We start from the raw sequence: 23675 nt of genomic DNA, 5'->3' as shown, positions 1-23675 counted from the left end.
TATGTGTGTGCGTCAATGTAAATACTCCTGATTGAAACCACTTATGTTCCGTCAGTTCCGCTTCTTTATCAGTTCCACATCTTCAAACCATTACATTTACGCCAAATGATTATACAAGATGTGATAATATATACAAAAATATATAATCAAACTTCAGCTTGTAATCCGCTATTTTATGAATAAAATATGATTTTTATTTTAAATCAATCTGTATACGTGGTAGAGGCCTACATTGGTTGGAGATGGGCTGGTCTCCCCAATTAGGACCTGAAGCTCATCACAATGCAGATTTTCAAATCATGACAGTCACTGAATAGTGAATAATTGGGGAGTACTTGAATTACATATCCCTGTTCATTTTAACATGTTTTATTAGCACACTAGATGTAATTACACAATTGTTTCATGGAAATGTGCTTGGCCCACTAGTGTATGTACATAGAAAACATTTCTGTAGACAGTTAGACACTACAGACTACAGACTCAGTACAGAGCCAAAGTGTTTAGTTTCTGATACCCTTTAAACTGAAACTGAACTGATAGCTATATCAGCCATGACCCAAACAGCTTAGCAAGGGAGCTTACTCAGCTTAGGGCCATATTTTAGAGAAATGTGGACACGGCTGACAAAGGCACCAATTTTTTTTCCACATGCTCTCCATCAACATTTCATTTTGGAAGGGGGGCTATGTTCAATTCAGTAGTTTAATCCCAGTATCGCCAGTTACATGTGACAACCTATATACGGCAACATTTTCAAAATGTCATGAATCAGTTTAAGTAGCATGTGCAAAAAACTAGGTTTTTTTTGTGATTCTGAATCCATTCCAAACATTAGTTTTGCACATAAAACTCCTTGGGCTAAAATCCACCATAGCCACTTGCCCAAATCACCTCATCACATTTGCGATAATGGCTATGGCAGTTTTTATCCCAAAGATAGTTTATGCAAAACATGCTTGCAATGGATTCAGAATCATGAAAACCCTAGTTTGTCACATCACAGGTTACTTAAGCATAATGAAATGTTTGCCTGTCACATAACTGGCATTAAGTGGATGTGTGTGTGTGTGTCCCAAAATGTGATGGAGCACATGCATGTCCATTATATAATATTTGCAAACCTCCCTCACTAGATGGGCCTTTAGTCATGTAGTCTCATATTGAGATGTTACAGCTTTGCATTATCCTTTTGACAGCAATGATTTATATACCATGCTTACAGTCCAGACAGTTCGGATGAAACTAGTAAATTGATTTGCAATTCAAGAATGCATTTTTATTAATCACATTTACATGAGGTACAAAAACACAAACGATTGTAACTGCATAACTGCAAAAAGGGCATTCTCAGTGACAGTAGATTATGCACATCCAGTCTTCGTCTTCAGACACGACAGTTTGGGCCATGCAGGAGGTCAGGTCATCCTACTTGCAGCAGCCGGTGTTACAGTTCTTGCCACCCTCGCACACACACCCAGACGCACACTTCTCGCAGCCAGAGGGACAGCATGGGCAGCAGCCTGCACAGGAAGAGAGGCAGAGTAGACAATTAGTGATTGGCAGAGGGAACACACCTGTGTGTAGGCTACACGTGGTCATTAAAGACATTAAACCTACAGCAAGCAGTGAATTGATTAAATGAATTAGTTTCAGACAAACAGAATACAATATTGATTGAATAAGTCTACTTTAACAGTTGGCAAAGTGGTATAATTATACAATGCTGCTAAGGATAACCCTAGTTGGCTGTTAAAATTCGCATGCCAGAGCCAGACTAGTTCACCAGTGTAGAAATGGTCATGTTTAATTTAAACTTGTGAAGGAAAGACTTACTTTTCTGGCACGAGGTGCAGGCGCAGTTAGTGCATGAGCAGGATCCAGCCATTCCAGCGCACTTGCAGGTTCCAGCTACAAATAATAAATCACAGAAAACAAGATTTATTTCAAGTAAAACAAAAGACAATGTAGTCTACTACAATTCAAGAGCAATGAAATAGTAATAGTTATTTTGTTTTTAACACTCACATTTGTTGCAGTCGCACTTGTCCATTTTAAGTTCTTTCAAAGGTCTTGTCTTCAGTAACTGTTGTTCTTCTCTCGTTTGAGGATGTGTTGTTTGTTGTGATGATATTCGGTTACGGCTTTTATAGTGTCCTGGGCGGAACTGCACCGGGTGCAAAAGGCGGCTGTATCTGTCTCGCGCCTTCTGGCTACTTCTTCCCATGATGAATGATTGAAAGAGTTGTGCACACGAGACTTGATGTGTCCAGTCATTCTGTCTGCCCGACGGGGGCAACCGGGCGAGGAGGAGGACGAGATGGCATTTTAATTATGTAAGGGGGGCTGTTGACATGTACATGGGACAATGGATTTCTAATTAATTAACACATCATGGAGGCTCGACTCGAGGAAAACCAAAACACCATTGTGTAACATGCACAGCTTTGGATCTCAAGACTTTTGTATTTTCGGTTTTGACATTTGCAAGTAAAAATCAGACTCGATAAAATACATCTAGTCTTGATTGATCCAAGGCATATGTTTACAAGAGAACAATAGATGACTTCCTGCTGCATCCGATACATTTATCTTTTAAATTCACATAGCATTAGGTTTATTATCCTATGTATATTATCCTAGGCTTCTTCTAAATCTAATAATACATGTATGTGTAGGATATATATATATATATATATATATACATAGGCTACATATGCAGGATATAATTCCTATGTCTGTTTTATTTTTCTTTGATTACAGAGGCGCTCAGGGCCTCAGGCAGCAGGCTACAATGATTCAGTTAGTATCTGTTCCGTGATTTGGGTTGCAAGCAATGTGTGCACAACTGCACACGGTACATATTCAACTACTATTATTCACACAGCCGTTTAAAGCTCTATTGTCGTTCTCCCGGGGCGCGCCCCCTTCCCTCTAGTGTAGTTGCCATGTACGCTTATTATAAGCGACGTTGGGCTTCTTTTTCTGTAAAGTTGCTTGTAAATGGGCTTGTTTCTAAAGAGTAGTGTGTTATTGTTGTTGTAAATTAACCTTGCGTCACCAGACTTTCCACTTATAGCAGACCTACCGGTAGTCTAGTAGTTCTACTACACGTTCACAACGTGACGCATTGTGGGCGTGTAGGTTGGCAATCAAATCGAAACAAAACTTAGTTTAAAGCGCTCATGTGGCCTATGATTATGAATGAATAGTCGCAATTATTTTGGACTTGTTTTCATAGACTTGGTCGCTTATTTCTCTCAAACCCTGGCAACACGGAGGCTTGCCCCCCCCCCTCTGGTTATGCACTCGGCCGGCCACTCCAGTGATCTCATTACTACACCGAGCGCCCGTGAGCAGAGATAAACAAACACAAGGAATGATATGATGATAACACCATTTTGCGCCCAGCCCCGCGCCCCCGTTGACTTTGCGTGAATAAGCGGACATGATGAAGTAATGTTCATGCGGTGCAACCACATGGTTGGTCATGGCTCATAGCACACGGACATAGTCTAAAAACGGCACAAATAGCAACAAAATACATAAACTATATGCATGGGGGTGCAGATTCTCACTTAAAATTCTCAGACATAGCCTCATACATATCTATCATTGATTGATTGATTGATTGATTGAAATATTTATTAACAGTTTGTAGAATTTACAGTACATTTTAAGCACAAACTCAATACAAAGACTGTTAACTGTGAGTGGACGACCCGATTAAGCATTACACTTGTTTACAACAGGGTCCACATTGTTCAATTCATCAAAACATTTAGAGACATACAAACATTTAGAGACATACAAATAGACATTTCTATGTAGCTAAAGAACAGAACAGGAATTCATCATATAGGAAGCAAAAAAGGGAAAATATACATTATACAGTGAGGAGAAATGGGGGGGGGGGGGGGGACTATCAGTAGAGCGCCAAGCGGCTCCTTAAGTTTAGATGCGTTATGGCTATAATTTGTAATGTGTACAGTCCATCCATGGCACATATTCAAGTAGCATTAAATTATTATTTAAGACTACTTGAATTTGGAATAATGAATAAGAGACCTCACAACTTGTGGATTTTCAATATAGCCTAGCTAGCCTATGGAAAAAAGAATCATAGAACTATTAATGCTGCAAATTATACTAGTAGTAATGGTTAAAATGCTTGTATAAAAAAGTAATAGCACAATGACACGTTGACAGTCTAGAGATCATACACGTCTTGAAAATAGACACCACAGAAAAACACGCCTTAGTTGAATTTCGTGTGCAAATTATTTTCTGCTGTGGGAATGAACGACTGAGGTTTAAACGCACCCCGGTCGGAGTCGTCAGATCACCAATCGGCGGGGGTCCGTATAGATTTAGCAATTTTCTTGTGGGACAAGACAATGGAATGTAGATTTGGGGTTTGAATTTAGGCTTTCTTGAAGTCTGGAGTGAACCTAAAATCGGGCTCGTCCGGGATTTGAACCCGGGACCTCTCGCACCCTAAGCGAGAATCATACCCCTAGACCAACGAGCCTGTTAGTGGTCGAGTCCTTTACAAGGACAAAGTGATTGACTAGTGTGAAGTGAGTACCAACTACCAATACATTCAGCATAAGAGCTGATGAAGCAATCCAGTAATCATTTGAGCAGATTTATGCTGTTAATGCAGGACATCCCCTTCCATCCCTTGCCAAACTTCCATTAGAGTGTCCAGTTTGGCAACATATTGTTCATCAATACAGTATATATTAATACTGTATAAGGTCAGTATTAAATAAAATATAAAACAATACAGAATCTAGAATCAATACAAAATGTTTTTCGCATCACTTTCAACTACAACGACCTAAAACTTGTAAAATGTTCTTCATGTGACCAAAAAACAGCAGCAAACAGAGATGCCATTGGCTGGTCTGGTGTGTACATTTAGTGAAATAGTGCACTAATCTAATCTATTCTAATCCTAGTCTAAAGGACACATCTGGTGTTTTCTCAATCCACCATTGTCAAAATGTGGCTTAATACAAAAATACAAGACAATGCTTTATAATGGTTAAAATGACAGATGGTTTGCATTATATACAATTGTGTATTCCTATTATGAAAATTGCCATAACGGTGTAAAGGGGAGGGGTTTCAAGGATTCTCTGTTATGGACAAAGAAACAACAATTCCATCTTCACCTTCCCTGTCACCTGTGCCACACAGAGGGACTACTACAGATAATCCCTCGCTCCCTCCAATAAAACCGGCAAATTGTCAGGTGCTGTTGGCAAGAGATGATTTCCCCATCTCTTGCAGGCCAGTGACTGAAGGACAGAGAACCCAATCAAATAGTCTGCTGCAGCTAATGAGTCATTGTCATTGTTCCAATCCCACCAGACTGACCAGAGCCGAGTGTACTAAAATAGCTAAGAAATTGTTCTATTATATGTCTCACAGATAAGGGAGACCAACTGGGTTCTGGTAAATTAAAGTGGTAGCCGACTCAATAAATAACATTAACCCATCTGTCATTTTAGATTTCTTTGGCTCATAGCTCATAACACGTACCTTTGTGCTACGCTGAGATTGTAGATCTGCTATCTTTGAGATGGGGGCAGGAGGGGGGTCCTTGACATCATGAACAAGTTTGAGCACCACTGAGCAACTTAGAATATAGAAGACATTTGAAAAATAGGCCTATAGGTCTTAATGGGTTAAAGTGGTGGCCAAACGCAATAAATAACATTAAAACGCCCTTCTTCTTTATTCTCCTAGTATAGCCTGCCTCGGTACCCAGGCTTTTATTTTCGTTTGCATTCTGCAAAAAAAATCTCCTAGTAGCTACAGTATATATTCCCCCAGGAAACCCCCTGGTCTGCAGCTCATGGTTTGTCACTTCTGGGACTAAAAGCATCAAAACTCGGGCAGATGTTCAGTGAAGTGGGAGACAGATTTTGACAACAATCTGGCTCCCTTCACAGAACACCTGCCAGACTTTCTGCAACATCTACCAAGATATATTTACACTACCCCCCCCCCCCCCCCACCCCCCTACCCTCCCCCCTCTTCACTTTGACATGACAAAACAAAGCTGAAATAGCCTGCTGGTAGTAGCAAAGTTTCTCACGCTTTAGGTTGCCTAGGACTGTTGTTGGGTAGGTGTTTTTGACAGAATTGGGGGGGACATGGGGAAAGAGCCGCAGAAGACAGGGAGGCCTTGTTTGGAAACTGGGAAAGCATCCTTGTCATTTTAGATTTGAGCGTTGGTAAATAAAAAATAGATCTATAAACTCACCGTGCTTGTACAATGTACATATGCTTTTTTAAATCTTGAAAGTGTGAGAACAAACTGATTTAGAAGGCACTTGCAGAATCTGCCTCATGTCTTAAAATGGCGAAAATAGAACAAATAGCAGATCTACAAGCTCACACCACGATGGCGTGCATGGCGTGAGCTCAGCCTAGGGCTTGAAGTGGATTAAGTGGTTAAGCGAGGCACTTAACTTCCATCTGCTTCAGTGAAACTTTGTGGGAATGGGGAAGGTTTGTTTTGAAAACAAGCTGTGTGTTCATGTTACCCATGGACACTTGGCAAGTGGAAAGGCATTTAGCATCTTGCCACAGGTCCGGGGTTCAGACCAGGTTAACCCGCCAAGACCGCTGTAGTTGAATATAATGGTCTCTATCTGACCCATTATTACCCCAACAATATCTAGTTATATGAGAACCCAGATAATATATAAGGAGCTGTAGAATGTATTGTCAACAACAGTATGAGGCCACAAATGTACACACTCAGTGGTGGAAAAAGGTACCGATATTATCTATTCTATATTGGAGAAGTTGTCACGTGGCGCAAAAGATGTGCCACTAGCCAATGAAAAGATGTGCCCATAGCCAATGAAAAGATGTGCCCTTAAAAGATGTGCCCATAGCCAATGAAAAGATGTGCCCATGTGGCCACTAGCCAAAACTCAACCAACTCAACCACGCCACACCCGTCACTAGCTCTCAGCCCCCCCTCCCTCTTTGGCTGCTGTAATGTGATCTCCCCTATGGATCTCCCTCTCCGCACTCCGCAGAGAAACCTTACCTATAGTTGCCTCACCATTTAGCGTATTCCTTCTAAATCTTTGTATTTAAAATATAGGTCGCTCAGCGAATGTCTTAGTTACATTAACATTGTTCTTAGAAACTACTTGGTTTGTGCCTAACTACTATGTACTATGAAATGTATTGTAATTCTGCAAACTGTTAATAAATATTTAAATCAATCAATCAAAAATCTCCTTCTCACCGCCGGGTGACACACTTCATTTTTATGCTTGTCGGCAGCTTACATCTGACGCGGAGGACAGCGTCAGATGTAAGCTGGCAAGTCGTCGGCGAAAACAAAACTAGTTTTAAAACTCCTCTGCCAGGAGGCAAACCCGGGTTCCCAGTTCCACAGGCACGTACGTTAACCAGTCGACTAGACAGTCATGACTCGATAGCCAAGTAGCAACCCAGCAACATATAGCCTACACTAGAATGTGCCTTTGTCTGTGTCAACATCTTGTCACTCAAACGTCACTCTCACGCCCACTTCGCTAACCAAGAAATAGAGGACTACAGGCGTTTAAATAGGCTTCCGTGTGCGTCTCCTCTAGGGACCGCCCAAAGCCCCGGAAGGATTTAAAGTTGAGACCTGACGCGACGTCCAACTGACGCCTTCACGCCTGACAGTGTATTCACAGCCACAGCCACAGCCACAGCCACACACACACACACACACACACACACACACACACACACACACACACACAAAGTTATCCATCAACTTATATCAGAACAGATCAGTTTGACATCAATGTTGTTCCAAAAAACATTTAATTTGCTTTAGGAAGGAGGGATTACAGCACACACTGATCCAACCTGGTTCACCAATTAAGAATAAATAACTGGCCATGTTAATACAAATTGTGCCCCGATGTGATCTTCACAGTCACTAAACAGTGGATCAAATGTCAAATCTCTACCATCCATAATGTGAGTGAAGCTCTCAGATCATTTTGTACATTGTAAAATCCTCTGTGTTCATTTTAGGCCAACTCTCAGTTACAAATTGATAAATTAAATGAACACTTAAGGGTTTTACAGTGGATACTCAACAAACAAAAATCGTCTCAGATAAATTCTTCTTAAATTTCTTTATTAAACATCTTAGATTTCGTAGTTTGTTAAAGGAGAGGAAAGCAGCTAATCTCAGGATCTTGTTCCCTTTTGTAAAAAACAAAGATGTCAACCTCGGGGGTGGGGGTGCGTGCTTTGAGACAAAGTTACCCTGTCAACACTGATCTTCAAGCAGACGACTAGAGATTTTGCCACAGCATGGAGCAGGTGAAAGTGTTCATAGATCTGATAATCACTACAAATAGGAAATCTAAACATGTGAATGGAATCTCCAAGTCTGTGGTAGTGTGGTTCTAAACTGGTTTAGCATTGGGACCATGACCATGACATAAGAACTGACAATATAATGCTAATGATGGTTCTGGTCTGTAAAACTTGACATTTCATGACCAAATCATCATGCATGGTGTGAAATCACTGCACAAAGTGGAGGAGGGCGTCCTCTGGTGACAGACTGTGGTATTGTAGCCTGAACACAACCCACATAAAACACAGGTAGTGCGTTACACTTAAATATACCTATACAACGCAGTACAATTTGTACACACGCACACACACACACGCACACACACACACATGCACACCCACGCTTTGCTCTTACTTACATTTAACAGTTCCTAAACACTTTCATCAAGTCCAAACTGCTTGGTTTTAGTTAATTTCAATCGTAAGGTTCAAACTGACATGCAGATCAGTGATTTAAGGGCAACTTAAACCCCAGGCCATCCTGAAGCGCCAACAAGAGTGTGTTCAAAGCTTATAATTAAAAAAAACTGTGTGTGTGTGTGTGTGCGTGCGCGTGCGTGCGTTTGTATGCCAGAGGAAGTCAAGTATGAATACCATGACAAGGATAAAACACCTGGTAGTGTACACTTAGTAGTAGCAGTCCATAAATTCCAAGAAGTTCCAAAATGATCCTTACAATCTTGCTCCAGTGCACTGATTCGCTCTGGAAGAACTATTGACATAGCTTTACAGAAGACTGTTTTTTTTTTCTCTTTGTTTTTTAATAATAATAATAATAATAGGGAAATATCACAATGTTAACAAAATATATATTTGATTACGGCAATATTAAGGCCAGGCAGTGGAGATTAAGTTGAGATTGTGAGCACAAAACGAAGGCACTCGGTTCATTTCCCTGTCAGGGTGGAGTAGTTGTAGCCTGGTCAACCACTCACTCCCCCTCAAAATCACATTGTATTTCTCTCTGTGAAAGACAATTATTTCTCTCGCAGAATGGACTGAGATGTTTTCAAGGGGGAGTGGTTAACCGGGCTAGAGTAGTTTTATTATAATGCCTTTATACATATTTTGGCACATGATGATTTTAGGGAACAGTGTGTTAAGGTTTGTAGTCCTAACAGTGGAAGTCAGTTCACAGTGGGTTCCCAATGTATAATAACAATAACATAAGATTTGTGGCTAACAGAACCTTCAGAGAGTTTCACATTTTGTCAATATCACAATATGATTCTTCTTTTACTTACATTAATTGCATGTGGTTAACAAAAGTGTTGGTTTGTAACCTTGTATATAGGTTTTAATAATGTATTTGTTTGTTTGCTTCCTTTGTTTGATGCAGAGCTTATTTTCCTAATTTATCATGAGCCAATGCAGAAATTCAACTGCAAATCTGTGGTGGGAACCCACAGTGGACATAACTTATACGTGCTGGCTAACAAAAAGACAATCTCTGTAGCACTTGTTTAGCTTCACTAGAAGTAACCTCCCTGTGCCTCCTAGTTTGTCTAATTTATGTCTTTTAATTAAAAAATCTAAAGGAAAAGAAAAGAAAACCCCGTAAAGATTATCCCTCAACCCCTGCCTTTTTTCATCCTATTTCCATAAAAAATAAATGCATCAGTCTATATAGTATATCTCTTCAGAAAGTAAGCTGTTTTTGGTCCTTTAACGTCAAAATAATGTACAAAACATTACAGTTCTGCAGCGTGGCTTTAAGGAAGAGAGAGAGAGAGAGAGAGAGGAGGGAGCAAAAATGTGAGTAGAGATTGTTGGTCACAGAAACAATCTCAATTAGTTAAAGAATGAGAGGGAGGTAGAGGAAAGGGCAAGAAACTAGATGGAGTGAGGAGGTGGTGATGTTCTTTTTCAGGGATGGAAACGTCATCGCTTTTCGTTTAAGAGTGCCTGATAAAATGTTCAGTCTTTCGACATCCGTTTTCCAAAAGAAAAAACAACACTGTCCCGTTGTCCTTTTCAAGGGCACGTTGGGAGGACTACAGACGCACAGGTTCCTTGAATGAAGGGGGGCGGGGGGTCGTCTAGAAGTAGGGGACGGCTGTGAGTTTGTACCACTTGACCGTCTCCTTGCTGAGGTCAAAGTCTTTCAGTCTCAGCGTCACTCCTCCCAGGTAGCAGTTCTCCCGGAGGGATTCGGCACTGAGGACGCTCAGTTGCAGTTCCCTCAGGGCCAGGCTCTCCTTGCTGTGGCCGGTGTACACCAGCTGAGGAAGAGAGGTAAACGACTGTTAACTTGAAGAGAAATTGGCTTAATTGCTTTTCTGATATTTGTTTACTGGAGTGATCTACTGCCAAGATGAATGGCGCCAGAGCGGACACTGTGGACAACTGGCCCAAAGCTCTTGACGCAGTTCAATTAATTATAATTGATATGACGTTGCTTTTGGCTCCCTTGTCTGTATCTGTAGCCCTTGTACTGTACATGTCTTATTTGTTTTGTCTCATCCTTGTCTGTGTTCGTTTGTATTTGTCTTGTACTGGTCTGTAGTGTCTTTTTTCCCCCTTTTTTCTGTTGTTTATTGTTTTCCTTTTTTCTTTTTGAACAAAAGGATAATCCTATTGTATTTTGCTGACTCATGAGTTTTTCGAGTTACAGTATATTTATATATTGTCTTTGTTTCATTGTTTTAGCTGTCCCTGTGTAAGGCCATTTATGTGCATTGGTGATTTACATGTTTGTCTTGTTAGAAAATATAAAATAAATGATAAAAAGTGTTGTTTATAATTCTTCCTGTCACATATTCCAGTTCTGAATAATGTTCTGGCACACCATCTAATGGCTCGGAAAAAGATCGGCCTGAGGCCAATCTTACTTGCCGACCCTTGTCCTAGTTTTTGCAGGAGTCCTAGTGCAGTGGTGGGCCATGTACATATTGTCCTAGTGTCTGCAGTGGTGGGCCATGTACATATTGTCCTAGTGTCTGCAGTGGTGGGCCATGTACATATTGTCCTAGTGTCTGCAGTGGTGGGCCATGTACATATTGTCCTAGTGTCTGCAGTGGTGGGCCATGTACATATTGTCCTAGTGTCTGCAGTGGTGGGCCATGTACATATTGTCCTAGTGTCTGCAGTGGTGGGCCATGTACATATTGTCCTAGTGCAGTGGTGGGCCATGTACATATTGTCCTAGTGCAGTGGTGGGCCATGTACATATTGTCCTAGTGTCTGCAGTGGTGGGCCATGTACATATTGTCCTAGTGCAGTGGTGGGCCATGTACATATTGTCCTAGTGTCTGCAGTGGTGGGCCATGTACATATTGTCCTAGTGTCTGCAGTGGTGGGCCATGTACATATTGTCCTAGTGCAGTGGTGGGCCATGTACATATTGTCCTAGTGCAGTGGTGGGCCATGTACATATTGTCCTAGTGTCTGCAGTGGTGGGCCATGTACATATTGTCCTAGTGCAGTGGTGGGCCATGTACATATTGTCCTAGTGTCTGCAGTGGTGGGCCATGTACATATTGTCCTAGTGTCTGCAGTGGTGGGCCATGTACATATTGTCCTAGTGTCTGCAGTGGTGGGCCATGTACCGTACCATCCGTGCACATATTTTGTGAGATGTCTCAAACGATCCATAACATCCACACAGGATCATATAAAACAAAAAGAATATTGTGGAAAACATCACATACGCCTACTGTATATACTGTATTCATCAAGATTAAAACAAAAGAAGGTTTGAAATATTCAGTTTTATGGGCAATGTATCTAGAATATATGAAAGTTATAATGTATGAAATAACTTTTCAATTATATAACGGGGAAAACATTGGGACAGAATGGGGGGGGGGGGGGGGGGGAGTTATCCACAATATTCAAAATCTTTGAGATGAACATGTACATAGTATACACACAGTCGCCCTCACAGCTCTAACTCAATATGTAAACACATGCCATATCAAGACTGCGCTTCCAACGTGTGCATACTGTGAGAAACCATGCACACGTTATTCTATATTTCTCGTATTGTTGTTATTGCTGCTATAATAAGACGTAACTATAAAAACCTTGAATCTTGAAAGCATGAGCTCAGAATGTTTCCTATGGTGGCATGGTGATACATCTGCATGGTTGTGATGTTTAGCATGGCTATTACCATCTCGTTGAAGGTTGGGTTCCTGGTCTTCCTGGAGATCTTTGTCTTGCGTTTGGAAGTCTTGTGTGGGTCCGGGAGCAGGTAGGTTTTCACATATGGGTTTGGGTCTGTGCCATCTTCAGACACCTGGAGAGGCCATTCATTCATTCACAAACAGGACAAATTATTTCATGGAGCAGTGTGGGGGATTCTGGTCAAGACCAAATCAATCATGGAATGCTTTATACAAAGAGGTTTATCACAAAGACCTTTACAGAGAGACAAAATGACAGTTAAACAATGCAAGATTGTTGAGTGTACAGCATGCATTGCATATGTCACTGAATAGTCTGTTTTTCGTGTGCCGTCTGTCTCTCTGTCTAGTAGTCTAGATGTGTTAATGTCTCTGCCTTACCGTTTGTCGGTATAATTATTTGTGACAGTCTACCCTGTGTGTATACCTCTTCATATCAACAGCAGAAAAATTCTGACAATAATCATTTTATTTTATTTTTTAAAGGCATTCATAACAGTAGTATAGTAATGACACAAGTGTGTGTGTGTGTGTGTGTGTGTGTGTGTGTGTGTGTGTGTGTGTGTGTGTGTGTGTGTGTGTGTGTGTGTGTGCGTGCGTGTGTGTGCGTGCGTGCGTCAGTACCAGGTCTTTGATGTGCATGATCATGATGAACAGCGTGCTGTTCCTGTAGGAGACGGACAGCTTCACCTCTCCTTCCACTCGACCCGACGTAGGACTCACAGGTGGAGGCTCTGCAAAACACACACCATGACACAACCATAAGACACACGACACATCACGACGATGCAACACATCATGTTCTACACCGACAGACTGGGGTCTCCCAGGGGGTCTATACTTGGTCCCCCCCTTTGTCCCTCAACACTAGTCTACACCAGTGATTCTCAACCTATAGGCCTATAGGACAGGGGTTCTCAACGTTTTTGGCTGGGGACCCTCCGGAATTACCTACATATACACCCCCCCCCCCCCCCCCCCCCCCCCCGTATATCTAGGTGTGCCCCGAGATTTTTAGGCTATGAAAAGTGTTCCCTGGGACAAAAAAGGTTGGGAAACACACACAAAAATGTGTTTTCAAAGTGATACCGATAAATAGGACCTCAAAGTATACTCTGTTAATTCCATTGGTCCAAGCTGGAACACAACCAATTGATTGATCATAAAAACAAAGATCGGTGGGTCGCAAATGCTGTTTTTATGCAGATTTTTAAGTGCGCCCTGATTCGGAATTAGATAACCTCGCCGAGAATAGCAATCTACAAGCTTGTGTGAGTTACTGTAGTATTTTGAATGTTGGCCCATAATGACATGGCCCAGAGCAGGAACGCACAGGGTTCATGTCGTTAGTATAGTTAGAGAAGTGAAACTTGTTTTTCCGCACCTGCTGCTTTGGCCACTAGAGCCGTCTTGTCGTCCCGTGCGATTGGATGGAAGAATGTGTAGATGAGGTCACACTGAAGGGAGAGAACACGGAACTATTACAACCACAACCCATTCTCTGTTTTCAAAGAGAACACTTACAGTACATCAGCAGGAACAATATGTCACTGTGTGCAAGAAATGGAGAAGTTCCCGCACGCGAGCACACACACACACACACACACACACACACACACACAAAATTGTATGCTGCATGTGTATATAAGAAGTGTGTTACATACTCTGTGTGTGTGTTTGTGCATGCGTGCAAAACATATAGTATGTTCCCCTCTGACCTGTGTAACCTCCGTGGAACTTCTCATCAGGTTATGGACGTAGTTGTTGAGCTCCACCTTTCTCTTGGACGCTACGTCCTTGATGTGTGTTCTCCCCAGCACCATCTTATTTGAAAAACTACGTACACAGAGACAGAGAGACGACACGGTTTAGCTGGTGTAGATTTGTTGGCGTTCCATTTTTGCTGCTACCTCAATAGACATATCAGTAGGCGGAGATCTCTGATCGTCTGTGAACGCCCAACTACAGACGCAGTGCAGAGACAAGGAAGGAAATATACACTATCCAAGTTCTGATGAAATTATTTAATATTTATTTGTTAAGAGATATTGTATAATGGCCTGCCACTAAGCTTCACTTCCAGGTCCATCTCACTGAACACAGACAGACAGCAGAGGGCAGCAGAGTGTCACACCTGGGCAGCTTCCAGAGCGGGAAGAGGATGGTGAGTTTGTTGTGAAGCTCCTGGAACTCATCGAACGTCCTGAAGACAAACTGAGGCTCAGTCTGTCCCTCCCTCAGAAGCCTCACCACATACACCTGTAGACAGAGACAGAGGGAGGGACAGACAGAGACAGACGGAGGGAGAGGCAGAGAGGGAGAGAGAGAGAGAGAGAGAGAGAGAGAGAGAGAGAGAGAGGGGGGGGGGGGATGAGGAGGGGAGGAAGAGGGAAGGCTTCAAATTAAAAGAGGGAAGAAAAAGAAGTGAAGAGAGGGGCGCTCTTATCATCATACATCATCATACATCATCTCATTCTGGTCAATCACAATTTGCGTCCTCACATCTTCAAATGTTTGTGTTTACACACTTTTGTCTTCAATGTTTGAGTTTACACAAACCCTCAAAGCTGGACATAGGAGAGGCTAGCGCCCCTAAAAGAATTGACAGTCATACAACGAATCTACAAGTTGACAACTGTGCAGACCGGTATTCTTTTGCTTGCAAGTTAAGTATTTCTTCATTAATCAGTGTTTTATCCAACAAGGAATGTCCTTGTTGAATCCTTAAAGATGGAGTGCCACAATTTTTGTATTTTTCCAGCTTTTCATGTGTCTATGGGGTGATAGTACTTCATTAAAAAAAAATATTGCACGCACACACGCACCTCCCCCTCTATATATATTTTTAAATACGACAACCTCTGTGGGCGGAGCTGCCTGCCACATACACACGTGTGAACTGAACGGCGCAGCCAGTTTGCTGCTGTGTCTAACTGTGTGGCAGATTTTCAAACAGTCATTTCACACATTACCAGTTCACAGCAGAGCAGACTGTTTTCCGTTAGATTGGAAGCAAGTAAATGTTCACGTCGGGTCCTCAGGATAATCAAGGAAACCACAACAAACCAGCCTCCTACCTGCTCTGCTGTATAGTTGCTCTTGTTGTTCTCAAGGAGTAGGTTGTTTCTTTTATAATCACAGTGGTCGGGCTTTGATACAGAGTGTAGTGTCACAGTGCATGTGCATTCTTGTTGGCTGTTGTAGTCAATATGTAGGTCCTAATACTTATACGAGGCTGTAAAGTCAAGAATTAGAATATGTTGTTGTGTCGCGCTGGAAGTCATGTTGCCATGTCTGGCTATTACAAGCGACTTGGGCTTGTTTTCATATAAGTAACTTTCAGGGGAGATGTGGTTGACTTGTAACCTGACGCTGCCAGATCCAAGAAGCTTGCTACACAAATTTGTTTCACAGCTTATTGGGATCTGGGATCGCGGAAGCAAATTCGATGACGGGGCTGTTCCTTTTTTTCAAGATACTTGGTAGATGATTGGATGGGACCGTCTGTCTATCACCGTGTGGGCGTGCAAACACAACCAATCATATTGACGTGTCTATATAGCTTCACATCCGGTTTCGCACATATCCCGCCCTTAGCTCACGCTGATTGGTTCGGTACGGAACGGATTTGTGTCAGCTCAACTCCCTGAGAGATCCCAGATGAGTGCTGTGTTGGGGAACATGGTTACCCAATACCGCCCCCATCTGGCAGCGTCAGGTTAGTTGACTTGACCAATGGTTCATGTGAAGGACCCTCAAATTAATATGTTGTTAAAAGGATTGGTGTTGTTGAAACGTTTTCATAAATATTCAAGGCAATATCTGTGACTTATTTTTGTGGACTTGGCCGCTTGTTTCTTCAAATCTGGCGACCTTTGCTGAAACTCAATGCAGTCAGAAGGAACATTCATGTTGTAAATTGAGTTTGATCAGAGCAAGAGTGGAGAGTCTTCTCTCCAGAGCATAATGTGCCTAGGGCAGTGCAAGTGTTTTGGACAGTTTTAATGCCAGGGTGCTTAGCTGGAGGAAATCAATAGCCTACAATATATTGGCAAATTAATAAAATTATTCATGCTAAATGATCTATCAAATTAATTGTTTCTGCTGTTAAACTATGATTTAATTGGATGATGAGCTGAGCTGATTGTGACAATAGGGTCAATATAATTGGAATAAATAAATAAATGATTATAAAAAAATCTGAAAAAACAGATCTGATATGGTATGGATGCGTGGCCTATACATGGATGGTGGCAGTATAAGTGCATAATGGTGCTTATACGATAGACCTATCTCAGAAATATGGGAAGTGTTCACTTCTAACATTCACAAAAACATGAGTTCTTGTTACATTACAGACACCAATTTGTCATTTTGTAAACAAAAGGGCAGAGCCATGGGCTGTCCTTTTATAAGGAGGGGGAGGGACTAGGACAAGTGGGTGGTCTTAAAGGAGGAGGCGGAGGGACTGGATTAGGTGGGTGGTGCTACGGTTAAACTCACGCATACCTAATGAACTGGTGGGTGTGTCCACATAAAACCATAATTTTAACAAATACTGTACACTTTTTTGAAAAAATTATACCTCATATACACCTAAATACACCTGATGATCATGTTTAAGTGTGGAAAAAAATCACGGCACTCCATCTTTAAACATGCAGTTTTAACATCCATTAGGATTTATGATGAGATTGAGGACTCATGGTGGTCATCATGGACAATAACGTTATCATTGTATTGTATTGTTAGCTCACATAGTGCTTGTCAGGGTTATATCTCTTCTGGAAGGAGAAGATGGAGGCGTGGCGGATGCGTCCGTCCTGCTTGAGGGTGTGGATCCGCGGCGAGAAGGACAGGATGGGCTCATCGCTTGACGGCAGCCCAGAGAAACGCAGCTGAGCCAGGTTGTGGATGAAGAAGTTAAACTTGGTGGCAACGCTGCCCAGGCTGGACTCAATTAACCTGAAGAAGAGAGAGAGAGTCCATGAATTGACCCATTATAATAACCTGAGGCCCGATTCTACAAATGCTTTCTAAATCAGTAGTTCCCCAACCTCTTTGTGTCAAAGATCCACAAAATTATATATATATATATATATAGCCACGCGGACCCCCATCTGAAAATGTTTTGTGCCAGGGACCGCTCAGATCAAAACTATTGAACACTTTCACAATGTTTTAAAAATGTAAAAAAAGAAAAGAAAATAGCATATGCACAAGCTCACAGGTACATCTGCTACTTTTGAGAACCACTGTTCTAAATGCTAACCGTTTTCTGAAAAATGTTGCTACATATACAGGTATCTGGCTAAAATCTAAAATGACACAGATGCTTTTCCGGTTTAAAAAATAAAATATCACGACTGAAAATGTATGGCCAAGTCCTACCGGGCGATTTGTGAAACAGCATGAAAAAAGATATGTGATCTCTCGCGTGGGAGACCTGAGGACATGAAACTAACATTACAGGATTACACGGCTCTAAAGCGTCCATGGTTGTATGGCGTTACCTGGTGAAGAAGATGGTGGCCTCGGCGTCAGAGTTGTGAGGTTGTAGGGCGTCATAGACGTACTTGAGGTCCTGAGAACCCGTCAGCTCTGGAAGACCTGATGACGTCATCTGACAGGGACACATTACAGACACTATTAGACTGCATATGCAATCAGATGCAGACAAAAAAAATTTGTCCACAGGCAATTGGGGGGCGGCATTGCAATGCATTGCATGCCCCCCAATGCCTCGCACGCGCACACACGGACGCAGATGCAATGTTGAGTTATATAAGTAGTCCTACTACACACAGTCTTTCTTACAAAAACTGTTAATACAGTTTGTGCAACAAAAATACCAATTTGAGAAGTCCTCCAGCAGATAAGTAGGGCCGACATCGTGAATAGAGGACATGCAGTACAGTTACAGTATCATGGAATGTCCCAGTTTCATGACAATAACATGTCCCATACTGGTGGGACACATCCAGGACAGCACACACAAAGCACAAAAGAGACATTTATCATGCTGCTGGACACAGTGGGTTGCAGGTGTTTAACAATGCAACACAAGCACAATCACTTTTGCTCCATACATGCATACAAAGTACTGACATTAAGTATGTACAGGGAAAACAAAGAAAGTATGACTAAGATTTAGTGTGACTTGACTTAAATGGAGTTTTGGTTTAGTTTGATGGCTTTATTTATTTATTTTCTTAGTTATGCCAATTCTCAATTTCCCCCACACACGTGTAGTCCCCAGCACAGTAGTACTTTTCTGGTTTCATCCTCATAGCAGTTTTTGTATCGACTTGCGCTTTCGTTTGAAATGTACGGTACCCATTCTACATACTGTGAATGAATACAATTTTCCATCAATCAATACATGATTCTGCATGTTTTGGTCTGTATCTGTGCTTGACTGTGTCTGCGACTCTCTGCGTGCGTGCATGTCTCACCAGAGCTAGGAGGTTGAGGAACAGTCCAGAGTGTTTGCGGATCAGGTTGTAGGCCTGACAGCAGAGGTCTACGAACAGCTGGAATCTACTGGTAGGTCTCTCTCCTCCGTTGATCACATAGGCCATGTCAGAGGTCAGGACGAAAGGAGCGCGGTCCCTGGCAGAGACACCGTTTAAAAATAAATTATCCTTAAAGAATGGCTGCTTTACTGCTTTACTTTACTTTCTTTACAAAGAATGTTAGGAAAGACAAGGCAGATAGAGAGAAAATAATATCCTGGATTTGAATTTATTTGAAGATGAGAGTACTAGGATTTGTATGAGTAGGCATCTGCCAAAAAATACTGTATTTTGTCCATTGGAAATAATCTTTTTGCGCAGACAGAGAATATCTCTTAGACATTTCCAGACGCCTAGATGCAGTATATAGACAGAGATTATTACCCAAGCAATTGTTGATTCCCACAGGAACGGTACAATGATAAATATTGATAATCGTATTTAGATTAAATATGATTTAATCTTGGCTAGTGTCACTTGCTTATTTTTTTATTGTCCTTATGAATAACTAAGGCTGTGTGTATTTAATAAAGACATGAAAACACATCAGACACACTCTGTACCTTTTGAAGCTGCCAAACATCTGTGCATGGCCCAGGAACTTGCCAAAGTCAATGTGGAACATGTGACCTGTCGAGCGCAGCATGATGTTGTCGTTATGGCGATCACATATGCCCAACACGTAGGTCGCCACGCAGCACCCCGCACATGAATAGATGAAGTTCTCTGATGCCTGGACATACAGAGAGAAAGACAAAGTGGCACATAGTGAAATTGTGAATATTCTGAATAGGCTGTTAAACATCAGTACAATAACTACAAAAACAACCACTAACAATACAATCTATTTATAAAGTTCTTATCAAAAGGGAGTAATGGCAGGAACGTGTTTTAAGCCATGAAAACTGGGAAGGCATCCGTGTAATTTTATATGTTAGCGTTGGCTATTCAAAAATAGCAGATATACGAACTTGTACATCTGCTATTTTTGAAGTTGTTGGAGTCAAATCTGTCACATTCCAATTGATTATCAGAAACATTCGATTTTTATCACTGGTATCTGGACGTGATCCAACAGTTTGAGTGTCAGCCAGCGACATCGACAGTAATGTGTAATGTGAAAGTCGTTGAAATATGTGATGCAGTCACTGTCGGCTGGATTTGAGGTCTTCTAGTCAATTCATATTACAAAGGAAGCCAAACAAAAATAAGTTTTACTCTTCTGTGCCTGTACACAAGATGTAACAATAAAGTACAACCTTGAAAGGTTCTTAATTATACAACAGGTCCTGCATACTGAAATACTAAAGTAATCTCAGAAGAGCATGTTCTACAATGAGTGAGTGAGAGAGAGAGTGTGTGTGTGTGTGTGTGTATGTGTGTGTGTGTGTGTGTGTGTGTGTGTGTGTGTGTGTGTGTGTGTGTGTGTGTGTGTGTGTGTGTGTGTGTGTGTGTGTGTGTGTGTGTGCGTGCGTGCGTGCGTGCGGAGAAGTAGGGAGTAAGGGTATCACATTTAAAAGGTGCTAAAGGTCACATGGTTGTAACTTTGAAGTACAGGGAACCTCTGGGTTTTAAAAAACAACAAAAGGGCTGGAGAGAAAAATACTGCCTTCACCGTTAGCCTCAATTACTTATCTGTTCTTACAATGTACATAAAATTTAATGACAAGAGAAATATTTCACTGTGCAAATGCCAGGCTCTGAGTGTCAGCTCAGTTTATGAAGCGACAAAAACGCCATACCAGCAGTACTGAGTTTGTTACCTCTGCAAAGAAGATAATGATTCCACATTCTGACTGCCTGTGACAGTGCTTGTCACAAAAAATAATTACACATTATCTCTGAACAGATTACCTTATGACCACGATACTCAGTGTTATAATCATGAGCCGTGCAGGAAGACCTGTCTAACCAGTCACCCGCTGTCAATGTTATCAACCGACAACCACCAGGATGCTCCTATTTGGACCATGCAATGTAGGCCATATGGACATTTCCACATTCTGCCTACCGAGGCCACTAGGAAATGTGGAAGTGAAATTACTGATGCCAAAGTGAAAACATTGTGAAACTGACTTACATGGCCGATTAAGACTGATATGAGGTTAGGGGACTTACGGTTAGTAATAGCTGGACGCGACCAACGCCACATCGGACAATGGCTGACAACGTCAGTATGTATGTGGAAATGTCCATATTGGCTGCATTGCAGGGTGTTGATAAGGGCTGATGACGGAGGTTAAATCATCTGATTCCATCATTATGCATCATCAAGTTCCAATGACCAAAAGGGGACATGATGGCACCCAATAGAGAAAAACCTCTGTGTGTATCTGTGTGCCGTATAATGAGTGGGCATGCATACATAAGTGCATGTCGTTGCTGTCGTGGGTAGAAACCACTTATCTCCATGTTTTAACTTTTTGTGTTTTTCTATAAATTAACGCCCAACTTCATCATACTACAGTGTCACACAAAAGCATCAACAGCAGCAGATCTACATGCTCAGAACGCGGTTTGGAGCTTCATTGTCGATCTGCTACAGTGAATAAAAGGGCAGGTATATGTAAGAGAGATGATTTCAGTTAATTTAGTTTCCATAACTGCACCGTTTGAAAGAGACTTTGGGAATCAGTTTACATTTGATGAAATTGTTTTGTTGTGTGATAATACCTTGTCATATTCATCCTCAGCGGGGTTATATTTGCGAAGCCACTCAGCCAGCGGTTTGTCTTTGAAAGAACCTGTGACTCCATATTCAACCTGGATCTTCCTTAATGTGTCTGATGATGGAACCAACTCTATCATGCCTATCATGCACACACACACACACACACACACACACACACACACACACACACACACACACACACACATTATTTTTCATATGTTGATTGATGATTTGAATTGTCATTATACTGCATGCATGTGCATGTGTTACCTTTGTCTTTGCCAGTATTGATACATTTGAAGTTCACTATACGGAGATCCAGTCCCTCTTGCAGCCAGATGCGGTCCATGATTCTGATCATCTGAAGAGCCAACATGTCCTGTCTAAGGTCCTCTCCCACCTAGCGTGCACACACACACACACACACACACACACACACACACACACACACACACACACACACACACACACACACACACACACACACACACACACACACACACACACACACACACACACACACACACACAATGTCACAATTTGATATTATGTGACGGTCATGTCATACTCTGGCCATCAGGGGGTGCAATGTTCTATGTATGTAGTATGCCTGTGCTGTGTACCTTGAACATGACATTAATTTCTTCACCCAATGGGTCAGCGTTGACTAGAGCCAGTTTCAGAGGCACTGCATTGGAGTTGAAGAAGGAACAGGCCTGCGCGCACACACACGCAAATGCGCGCACGCACACACGCACACGCACACACACACACACACACACACACACACACACACACACACACACACACACACACACACACACACACACACACACACACACACACACACACACACGTCCCCAGTTAGAATGACTGATGAATTAATTTGAGGGGTTGCATCCTGAAAGGTTTGAGAACCACTGCTCTAGATTAGACAGACACTGTAGAAGAATTTCTGAATTGTTTCCACCTAGTTTTAGCCCAATTTCGACGTCACCAGATGTATCTGTGGGAGGAGAGTTCTGAACTTCTGATCATCTGTTTACACGAGATTAGTGTAGAAGAGACAGACAGTATTAGAGCAGAGAGTGAGACAGTGTAGGAGAGATAAACAGCATGAAAGCTGAGTGAGACAGTGTAGGAGAGACAAACACCATGAAAGCTGAGAGGGAGACAGTGTAGGAGACACAAACACCATGAAAACTGAGAGGGAGACAGTGTAGGAGAGACAAAAACCATGAAAGCTGAGAGGGAGACAGTGTAGGAGAGAAAAACACCATGAAAGCTGAGAGGGAGACAGTGTAGGAGACACAAACACCATGAAAGCTGAGAGGGAGACAGTGTAGGAGACACAAACACCATGAAAACTGAGAGGGAGACAGTGTAGGAGAGACAGGCAGCAGAGCTAAGATGGAAGACAGTGTAAAAGAGAGACGGTAGGAAAGCTGAGTGGGAGACATAGCAGAGACAGGCAGTAGGACATCTGAAAGGCAAACCGTGTAGGAGAGACAGACAGTAGGAGAGCTAAGAGGAAGATGGGTACCTTAATGTTCAGTTCTTTGGCCACCAGACCGGGACTGAGGGGGAGACGACAGGTGCCCCTCTGGAAGAAGTTCTGAATGTTCTCTAAACCCTCCTGGAGAGCCACCTGCACAACACACACACACGCACACAATGTCAATCCATGACAGTTCTGTTTCTCCCCCACAACCTTTGGTTCTTGCTCAAACACACCTTTGTCTCACTTCATTAAAGTAGTAATAGAACACATCCCAAATCTGCTCTTGCCAGCCAGCCAGCGACACACACCTGTCTTGTGGACCCTCCTCCAGCCTGTCTCACTCTCTCGGCCACGGACCCCAGCAGGGTGACAAGGCGGGTCTGTTTGTCCAGCTCCGCCCTCAGCCCCGCTCCACACAGACACAACAGCACCCCCAGGACCTGCTCATAGCGCCTCCCCCA

The 23675-nt window shown here is 42.2% G+C and overlaps 1 protein-coding gene across 3 annotated transcripts in view; it reads right to left on the bottom strand.

Annotated features, from left to right (window-relative positions):
* Positions 1 to 9738: 9738 nt before the first annotated feature.
* The window catches only part of pik3c2a (phosphatidylinositol-4-phosphate 3-kinase, catalytic subunit type 2 alpha), an 82332-nt gene continuing 68395 nt past the window's right edge, over positions 9739 to 23675 (bottom strand). For all 3 annotated transcript variants that reach the window (XM_083763117.1, XM_083763116.1, XM_083763118.1), the window contains 15 exons: positions 23523 to 23675; positions 23257 to 23361; positions 22337 to 22429; positions 21984 to 22113; positions 21716 to 21852; positions 19606 to 19775; positions 18983 to 19139; positions 18041 to 18150; positions 17285 to 17492; positions 14662 to 14786; positions 14246 to 14363; positions 13912 to 13984; positions 13152 to 13261; positions 12515 to 12640; positions 9739 to 10622 (listed from right to left, as the gene is read on the bottom strand). The exon at positions 23523 to 23675 is cut by the window's right edge and continues 31 nt beyond it. In XM_083763117.1, the coding sequence (XP_083619243.1) occupies positions 10440 to 10622; positions 12515 to 12640; positions 13152 to 13261; positions 13912 to 13984; positions 14246 to 14363; positions 14662 to 14786; positions 17285 to 17492; positions 18041 to 18150; positions 18983 to 19139; positions 19606 to 19775; positions 21716 to 21852; positions 21984 to 22113; positions 22337 to 22429; positions 23257 to 23361; positions 23523 to 23675 (1998 nt within the window). In that variant the 3' untranslated portion in view covers positions 9739 to 10439. The remainder of the gene's footprint in view (positions 10623 to 12514; positions 12641 to 13151; positions 13262 to 13911; positions 13985 to 14245; positions 14364 to 14661; positions 14787 to 17284; positions 17493 to 18040; positions 18151 to 18982; positions 19140 to 19605; positions 19776 to 21715; positions 21853 to 21983; positions 22114 to 22336; positions 22430 to 23256; positions 23362 to 23522) is intronic.

This window comes from Protomyctophum parallelum, assembly GCF_964188405.1.
Source record: "Protomyctophum parallelum genome assembly, chromosome: 4".
NCBI classification, from domain to species: Eukaryota; Metazoa; Chordata; class Actinopteri; order Myctophiformes; family Myctophidae; genus Protomyctophum; species Protomyctophum parallelum.
Note: the sequence above shows the minus strand (reverse complement) of the source record. Positions and strands in the feature narration are given on the sequence as shown.